Source organism: Pteropus vampyrus, unplaced genomic scaffold, assembly GCF_000151845.1.
Source record: "Pteropus vampyrus isolate Shadow unplaced genomic scaffold, Pvam_2.0 Scaffold38, whole genome shotgun sequence".
Classification (NCBI taxonomy): Eukaryota; Metazoa; Chordata; class Mammalia; order Chiroptera; family Pteropodidae; genus Pteropus; species Pteropus vampyrus.
The window spans coordinates 14,434-24,206 of NW_011888819.1; the positions used below are offsets into that span (position 1 = coordinate 14,434).

General features: G+C 35.2%; 2 protein-coding genes across 2 annotated transcripts; both read left to right on the top strand.

Annotated features, from left to right (window-relative positions):
* Positions 1–266: 266 nt before the first annotated feature.
* LOC111738426 (keratin-associated protein 21-1-like) lies at positions 267–518 on the top strand. Its single transcript, XM_023529539.1, has one exon. The coding sequence runs from the start codon at positions 267–269 to the stop codon at positions 516–518; it is 252 nt and encodes an 83-aa protein (XP_023385307.1).
* A 7,719-nt stretch (positions 519–8,237) lies between these two features.
* Positions 8,238–8,486, top strand: LOC111738425 (keratin-associated protein 21-1-like). Its single transcript, XM_023529538.1, has one exon. It carries the CDS (start codon positions 8,238–8,240, stop codon positions 8,484–8,486), a length of 249 nt encoding a protein of 82 aa, XP_023385306.1.
* Positions 8,487–9,773: the final 1,287 nt, after the last annotated feature.

The following is a 9,773-nucleotide window of genomic DNA, read 5'->3' on the forward strand; positions in this document are numbered from 1 at the left end:
CCAGTAAAAATTGGAGACTCTACACTAATGAGTTAATTTAAGGCAGATGCTATAGCTATGAATTTTCCAAGTTGTCTTGTTATGAACTGACAGGAATGATTTGCACATACTAGGTATTAAATGAAATGTTTATTGCATGAATCACATGATGGTTTATTGCTTGATGGTATACTTTGGCTCTATATAAAGGTTCCAGGGTAGAAGGTGACATTTAAACTTCAGAAACATCCTTCTGTACCTCAACTGAAACCTTATCCTCTGCCAGCATGTGTTGTAACTATTACGGAAACTCCTATGGGGACTGTGGCTATGGCTGTGGCTATGGCTGTGGCTATGGCTGTGGCTATGGTCCCAGATATGGCTGTGGCTATGGCTGTGGCTATGGTTCCAGATATGGCTGTGGATATGGATCTGGCTATGGCTGTGGTTATGGCTGTGGATATGGTTCTGGCTATGGCTGCGGCTGCTGTACCTACCGACCATTTTGCTACAGAAGATGCTATTCCTCTTGCTGCTAGAACATCATCCTAGAACATGCTATGCCTCCAAAATAATATTTCAAGATTAACACTTTTTCCCCAATGTATACCTCATTTTATCATCTTTACATTTAAGTAAGGATTGGATACCACCTGTATTTACTTCAAAGAAACTTTGTTTTTGAGGGATTATGTTACTTGAACAGAAGATTTGATCGTGATTATATTCAAAATGTAAACTCTTAGTTACCCTAGCCTGTGATTTTGAATTGTCCATGAGTATAAATATTCCATAGTTGGAGGAAATTATATTTTTTCAATAAACATCATTTGTTCCTGCAAGTATTTGTGTCTTCTGGACTGGAATCATCACTGATGTTAGTATTCGTGAACTTTCTGTGGAGTTAGGCAACCACTGTGTTAGCTGAGCCATAGGTTTATTTATTCCTTCAAGCACTATTTATTTAGTGTCCATTCTTTCACCAATACTATACATATTTTTTACTGCAAGGCTGTAGTAAATCTTGATATTAGGTAATGTGAGTACTTGAATGCTCTTTTTCAAAATTATTTTGGCTGTTTTAGTTCTTTTGGTGTCCATCTAAACATTAAAATTAGCTTTTCAATATCCACAACTATATCCTGCTGATACTTTAATTGGGATTGAGTTAAATATAGATTAACTATAAGAATAGACATTTTAACAATATTTGTTTTTCCGATCCATAAACATGGCATATCTTTGAATATATTTAGGTCTTTTTTGATTTCTGTGGTGGTCTCTAGTGCAACATTAAAAAAGAGTGATTATTTTGTACTTAAAAATAATCTAGTAGGAGTGTCAGACAAAAGTTTAAAAACCAATCAGACATCTAAATAAAAATATACACAAATAAACAGAATTGTACACAGTTTGTATAATCATAATAAATAACACTTGAGACAAAAATATCAAATGGTCTGCCAAAACTGCAAGAAGAAATAATCTTAATAGCACTTCATCAATAAAAGAAACCAAATCAATAATAATATTCCAAAACAGAAAGCATCAGACCAAGATGTATTCACCGGTAAATTTTACAAAACACTGAAGAAATAAGTTATACCAATTCTGCATAATCACTTCCAGAAGATAGAAGGAATTCTTATATTGACAAACATATAATGTTGGGAAGAATTCCAACATTCTCAAACATTACCCTAATCCAAAACCAAACAAAGACATTGGGAAGAATTCCAACATAGTCAAACATTACCCTAATCCAAAACCAAACAAAGACATTGTAAGAAAAGACAACTGCAGACCAATATCTTAAATGAATGAAAATATAAAAATTCTCAAGAAAATGTTATTAAATTGAATCTCACAATATGTAAAAATAGTTATACATCATAACAAAGTGGGATTTGTCCCAATTATTCAAGGCTGGTTCAACCCTCAAAAATTGCTTAATGTAGCCCATCACATCAAAAACCTATAAAAGAAAAACCACATGATCATTTCAATAGGTGCAGAAAAGATATTTGACAAAATTCAACACCCATTCATGATAAAAACTTTCGGTAACCAGGAATAGAGAGGAACTTCCTCAACTATATAAATAATATCTACATAAACCCTAAAGCTAACATTATTCTTAATGGTGAGATACCAAAAGCTTTCTTGCTAAGGTCAGAAAAAGGCCAGAAATATCCTCTTTCACTATGCTTTTTCAACATTATTCTGGAAGTCTTTGCTGATGTAATAAGACAAAAAAAGTTATACTGATAAGAAAAAAAAATTAACCTTTTTCCTCAGATGACAATATTGTCTACATTGGAAATCTGAATAAATCTATAAAAGCACTTCCTGGAATTAAAAGGAGATTATAACAAGGTTGGAGTATATAAGGTTAAAATATGAAAGTTAATTACTTTTCTACATATCAACACTGAACACATGGAATTTGAATTTAAAACATAATACCACTTACAGTAGCAACCCCAAAATAGAATACTTTGGTATAAATCTAAGAAATTGTATACAATCTATATGAAGAAAACTACAAAACTTTTTTAAAAGAAATTAAGAAACAACAAAAAATGTCAAGAGATATTATTTCATGTTCATGGATAGTAAGACTTAATATTGTCAAGATCTCAGTTCTTCCCAACTTCATCTATAGATTCAAAGCAATCCCAATCAAAATACTAGCAAATTATTATTTTTTTTTGGATATTGACAAACATATTATAAAGTTTACATGGAGAGGCAAAGACCCAGAATAGCCAACATTCTGCTTTGAGGAGCCAGAATTAGAGGAACATTGAAGGAGAAGAACAAAGATAGAGAACTGACACTACCTGACTTCAAGACAGTATAAACTATAGGCATAAAGACAGTATGTGTTGGTGAAAAATAAGTTGATCAATGGAGCAGGGTAGAGATCCCAGAAATAGACTCACATAAGGATAGTTAACTGATCTTTGAGAAAGGAGTAAAGAAAATACAGAGGAAAACAGTCTTTTCAACAAATAGTACAGAAACAACTGGACATCCACATGCAAAACGAACAAATAAACAAACAAACAAAACCCTGGAAACAAACATTGCACCCTTCATGAATATTAACTCAAAAAAGATCACAGACCTAATTATAAAATGCAAAATTATAAGAATTCTGGATGTTAATATAGGAGAAAATCTAGATAATGTTGAGTTTGGCAATGACTTTTTAGATACAAAACCAAAGATATGATCCATGAAAGAAAGAATGGATGAGCTGGACTTCATTAAAATTAATAACGTCTGCTCTGTGAAAGACAATGGCAAGGGAATGAGAAGACAAGCCACAAACTAGGAGAAGATATTTGCAAAAGACATACCTGATAAAGGACAGTTATTTAAAATACACAAGACTCTTAAAACTCAACAATAAGAAACAAACAACCCAATTAAAAAATGGCCAAAGACTTTAACACCTCACTAAAGAAGATATACAGATGGCAAACGAGGATATGGTACAAATGAAAATGGTACAAATATATCACTCTGATAGAGGGTATTGATAATGGAGAAGACTATGCAAGAGTTGGGGCAGAGGGTGTATGTAAAAATCTCTGTATTTTCTGTTCAACTTTGATGTGAATGTAAAATTACTCCAAAGAAGAAAGTTTAATTAAAAAAAATCATATGATACTGTTTCAGATAGGAAGATCAAATTAAGTGTCTGAAGAAATGACAACAAAGCTGATATTTGTCTAATGGGTAGGTGTCAGAACTGGGGGAGGACTAATGCAGGCAGAGGGGAGAGAACATTGCAAAGGCTGTAAGGACATAGTTTAGTGTATGTAGGGACTGTAAGGAGGTCCAGGGGACGGGAAGGCAGAAAGAATCAAGGCTGGAGTGGTAGGTAGGGGCCAGATGGCCTGATATTCTAAAGAGTCAAGATTGGTCTAGATTTTATTTTAAGATATTTATTGGTTAATCCATCTATTTGTCCTTGTCTTTGCAACTTCTTCATTCCTTTTCTGCTTCTTTATAACATTTCATATCAACTATACACCCAAGTTCAAACCATTTCTACATGTGTGTGGATTGGACTGTGGAAGAAAGATAAAAAAGTATTTTGTTTTAGAGAATATTGGAATAATTGAAGGGAATGTTCTAATGTCTGGACTTGGAAATTCGAAGGGGCAGCTCAGAGAGTGAGGTGAATGGAGGAGGAGGGTATGAGAGGGAGTACTTAGAAGTGTATATCCCATAACATTTTGTGTTAAAGGCACTATTCCCTTCCCCACCCCTCATATTTAAATAAATGTTACATGGAACACAGATTAATATTAGCTTCCTGCTTCGAGGAGCTAGAATTAGAGGAACATGTTTGAAATTACAAGGAGGCTATCCTCTTAATATGTGACAGTTTTATAAACATAATGGCCAAAAATGGATTTTAGTGCCAGAGGGGTTATCTAGCTCTGAGAATGTCTGAGTATGGGTGACATTACTACTTATTCTGGATAGCATGAAGAAATTAAAACACACAGGAGCCAGATGGATCTGTCTGACCCTTAACACTTCTTCCTACTCTAATTAAAAAAAAGTTGATCTTATAATTTAAACAAAATCCGTTAGGCATAGCGTTAGAGTCACTGAAAACATGTGGCAGTATTCTTAAAAACAATGGGAAAGAGGTGAGAGAAATAACTTTATAGTTTTGGAAGATGGCCAGAGATGATGAATATATTTTGAATATCTTATCCTATAGAAGAGACAAGGCACGATGATTGACATGAGGTAATTAATAGCAACCATATTTGCAAAGTAACCATAGTTGCATTTGCAGAAGCTTAAACTTAGAGAAGGCAAGATAGAAATATTTCATATTAACCAAAGGCTGCATTAGAGACTTATGGGAGAGGAATTAGGGACAGAAGTATTGTGCATGCACGGAAGGATCTTGACACTAGGAACTCTTCTGATGGTGAGTTCTGAGAGATTTGGAGTGTAGAGAAACTACTAACGAGATTTCCCAGTAAAATGGCATCATTTAAAACAAGAAGATGAGAATTCCTCAACACTGAAAATATTCAAGGAGAGGCTGCTTGCATGTCTTTGGAGATGTATTATAGATAGTGTGTTAGGCCAAGAAAATTTAGAAATACGATTTCGATTTGGAAACAGACTTTCCAAGACTCAGCCTTTGTTAAACGACATTCATAATTCATTCACATTCTCCTAGTTTCGCTGAATGGGTTAAAGGCTCAAATATAGACTTCCCGAACGTGGGATTTTTTTTTTAGCAGATCAAGCATTTTAAAGGTAGAGAATACTGCCTAGTTGTTTGAGGAGTCAGATCAAATTACATTTGACTCAGATTGAATTGACATCTAAGTAGAAAAAGGATAAAGAAGGAGAAAGTGTATTTGCATACATGTGGTTCTCATAGTACCTTTAGAAAGTCATGAATCAGGAAGGACCATTTTATGGTGAATGACACATTACTCATCTTTGCTGCAATCTTCAACTGCAATACGGTCACCTTCCCAAAGGAGACTGACTTTACTTTTACATAGCAATCCTATGACAATCTTGGAATGCAGACTACCTACTCCCTATCAAACATGTAGACCTGTTTTCAAGTTTGGTGCTTCTAATTTCAATAGATGTTCATGCTTACTGAGCCTCAGAATAAGCCGTGAAGCCAAGCTTTGTGACATATTGCTTTAGTCTGTATTTTTACAGAAATATTATTGTTTAAAACGCTTCAGGCAAGGTGCAGTGAAGTCAATTACACATGTGGTAGTTCATTTTCTAAGAGAGTTGGGTCATTGTGAAAAACATTAACACACACACGTACTCACACATACACTAAAACCATAGCACCTATAAAGTAAAATCTTATACTTTAATTTTTAGTATAATAAATGCATCCATACAAGTAAACGTAGATCTTTGAAAAGCTGTTTATTTGGGAATGCTTATGCTTAGATAAAAGAAAAGGGAAAAATAAAGAGAATGTACTGTCTCCGCTATATATTAGGATCTGGGCTATACCCTTAGACCTATAGAAAAGATATAAGAAATATATCTTTTCTATAGGTCTCTTGATAAATTTTTAAATACCATGTAGTTATTTTTATTTAGCAGTTGCAGAAACTAAGGTTTATAAACTTAAGGACATTTCCCATGGTCAAATAATTAGTATATAGCTCAGCCAGTAAATGAATCAATGTGTTTGCCGTGACAAGCTGTATTTACCACAGAGCCTCTGAAACTTTGAAGCGAGATGTACAAGTTATCAACTTACTGCCTCTGAGCTTCAAGCTCACCCTTCAGCATATACTTTGTGATAACTTAAGATGGAATTCCTTTAAGCATTTCTTGTTTAGTGCGAACATGGGCATTAAGCTTTCTTAGTAGAGCCTGCTGCAGAGATATTGTAGGAGCAAGCAGTTCTGCATTTTTTTGACTGCAGTTTTGGAAGGAAGTACATGGTGTTAGCAGTGCGACAGCTGGTGAGGATCTACTCAGCAATGGGTCCAGAATAGGTTGGATCCTCAGCGATGTTGGAGCTTGGAGCTTCAGCCTGGCAATAATCTTTAATTGACCCCTCTCTTGATGAAACCCAGTGCCTTGAAAATTTCTCATGCATGAGTCTCCATAGGCTTCCTGTACACACAGACACTCAGCTTCCCTATACAGGCTGCTCTCCCATCATCTGCTTGTGCTCCAGGTCTCCCCAGACCTTCTCTAATTCCATACCGCCTGTTCCTAATTGTTTTTTCACCCCGAGTTGTCTCCTGCTTGCCCAGTAACTGGCCAAACTACTGAACGTCTCTCCTATCCAGTACGCAGGGGTACCCTTTTAATTTCTTTCTTCCTTGAGTATTCTAATAATTTTTTTCACATTAACCTTTTTCTATTTAACCTACAGGATGGTTTTCATCTCCTGATTGGACCCAGACAGCTGCAGAGATCTCTAGTTTTAGGAGTTCTTGTATATATATGGAAATTGGATCAGTGGTAACAGACAAGATTTACTAGTGTGTAAAGGGAAAAGCTAAGATGGAGGATAAAGAAACCACAAAAAGCCCCAAACCTGGGAAAAAATAAAGATTTGTTAATGAAAGAAACTTAATGGACTAGAAGTCTACTTGTCAGGGAAACAAGGGGGAAATATAATATCAAGTTAAAAGTAAGGACGAATAATAAACACCATGACAATTTCAACTATTATTAACATTATGATTATAAGGTATCCAACGAAAGTAGTATAAGTAAATATCGTTACTAAAATATTATTTGATGGAGAAGACAGGTGAGAATAAAATCAAGAAAATATTACAGAGTCTGGAAGTTTAAATAATGATTGATTACATTTTAGTGTGGAGAATGGATATATAGCACAAACATGAGACCAGTCAGAAAACTCATGAACAGATGACCATTTAGGAACTGGACTTTAATAAATAAGTTATTAAACCAAGACATTTTTCCTCACTCTAAATCGAAATTCTTGGAAAAGTTTGTCCTTTTTGTTTAAGCAATCAGTAATAAATTTTACATAACTTACCCATTAGGAGTTTAACAAAACTTTTTGCCCCAAAGAAGGAAATGTTATAACCTGACTGGAAAAGTAGGGGATAGGCAAATTTTACTGCAGAGAGAAGGAGAACATTTCAGGGAGTGTATATAACATGTTGAAATACTCAGTTCCTTATCCAAAATCCATAAAAAGTGAATATGATGGGAAAAAAACCCCAAAATATTAAGACAGAAAAAAAAGAAACCAAAAAAGAAACCAAAATGATACAATGATACTGATGCTGCTGATGATGAAGAGGATGCTAACAGTAGAAAGTGTAACTTCATGTTTAATAGATGATTTCTAAGATGTTGAAAGGGCTAAGTAATAAACACATATTTGTAGGTCAAATATATTTTGGTGATGTTTTATGTCATGGTCACTTAGTGCAATTATGAAAGATAAAATTATGGTTGTTTAGCGTGGATGCTTAGGAAATGTATCTTTATTTTGTTTTAAAGCTTGAGAAAATGTCCAGGATAGTAGTAAATAAATTACGACATTCTAACAAAATTGTTGTACACAGAATGAGCTCATTTTAGACAAGTAGTTGTAAAATGAGAGAACAGAGCCCATGTGAGGTATGACCCATCCATCCCCAGAAGTATATAAAGGTCCTGGGAAAGTAGGTGATCCTCACACTTCAGAAATACCCTCCTACACCTCAACTGAAACCTCACCTCCTGACACCATGTATTGCAACTACTATGGAAACTCCTGTGGGGGCTGTGGATATGGCTGTAGCTATGGCTCTGGCTGTGGATATGGCTGTAGATATGGCTCTGGATATGGCTGTGGCTGTGGCTATGGCTCTGGCTGTGGGTATGGCTGTGGATATGGCTGTGGCTATGGCTCTGGCTGTGGATATGGCTCTGGATATGGCTCTGGATATGGCTGTGGCTATGGATGTGGGTATGGCTCTGGCTGCTGTGGCTACTAGCCATTTTGCTACAGAAGATGCAATTCCTTTTACTGCTAATCATCACTAAAGATCATGCTGTGCCTTTGAAACAATCATTCCGAGTCCAGTTGGAATTTCCTTATTTATTAATGTCACACCAAAGTAAAGAATTATTGTCTGTCAGGACCCTGATTAACCTCAAAGGAGCTGCTTGCAGTTGATGGACACTCAGTAGTTCTATGACATCACTGAAGACACAAGATCTTATTCTGATCATTTTTCAAATGTAAATTCTTGCAGCTTTTTTCCTGTCTCTGTACCATTGCTACTTGCACAAGAACAGGAAGACTATACAATTGGAGTCTACTAAAATGGAGCAAAAATAGCAGTTTCTTAATAAAAGTTTTTATTTACTAACAAGTCTGGTTTTCTTTAACTCAGAGTCATCATTAATTTCAGGGTTTGTGGCCTCCTGGAAAGCTGGGTGACCAGGTTAAAGATAAGACTTAGGATAAGTCTATGTGTTTTTAATGATTGAATTCGAATATCGGTTCTTTTACATATTTCTTAATAAATTGTATGTTCATGTATTACATTACATCTAAACATAAACACAGATATCACACCCAAGCATTTCTTTCTTTCATTGTTTCTTTCTTTCTTTCTTTCTTTCTTTCTTTCTTTCTTTCTTTCTTTCTTTCTTTCGTTCGTTCGTTCGTTCGTTCGTTCTTTCTTTCTTTCTTTCTTTCTTTCTTCTTTCTTTCTCTTTTTTGGATAAAGCATTATTAGAACAGGGAGGCCAATTAGAAAGGGAAATTAATCTTAAGGCTAATCTACTAGTCCAGGACAGAAGTGATTGGTTTGATCCAGTTCGAGGTGCACTTTGAGGCATCCTATCTGATATTACAGTCAGTATTTCTGGGTTTCTGGGAATCAGTGCAGCAGATGATTCTCCAGGGCTAGGGAAAGAGAGGGACCAGATTCAGTAAAGCCTTTGCAGAAGAACTCATGGATGTGGTTAGAGACTAATGTGATGACGAATAGTCTTTTCCAGTTCTTGATGAGACATTGGGATCTACCCATTTTAGGTTGCTGAGAAATTATATGATGTGGTGATAACAATTTAGTTGCCTTAAGAAGCAAACAACTCATTACCATAACTATTCAAGAATGGATGAGCTGGTCGTCTGCCAGGAGTATGTATACAGAATGGCAAAGCACTTTGCTACTTATTAGATTTATTACTTTGGTCTAGTGACATAGTCATGCCTTAATACGAAGTTTCCTCACAAGAAAATGTGGATAAAATATCTTCTCAATATTGTG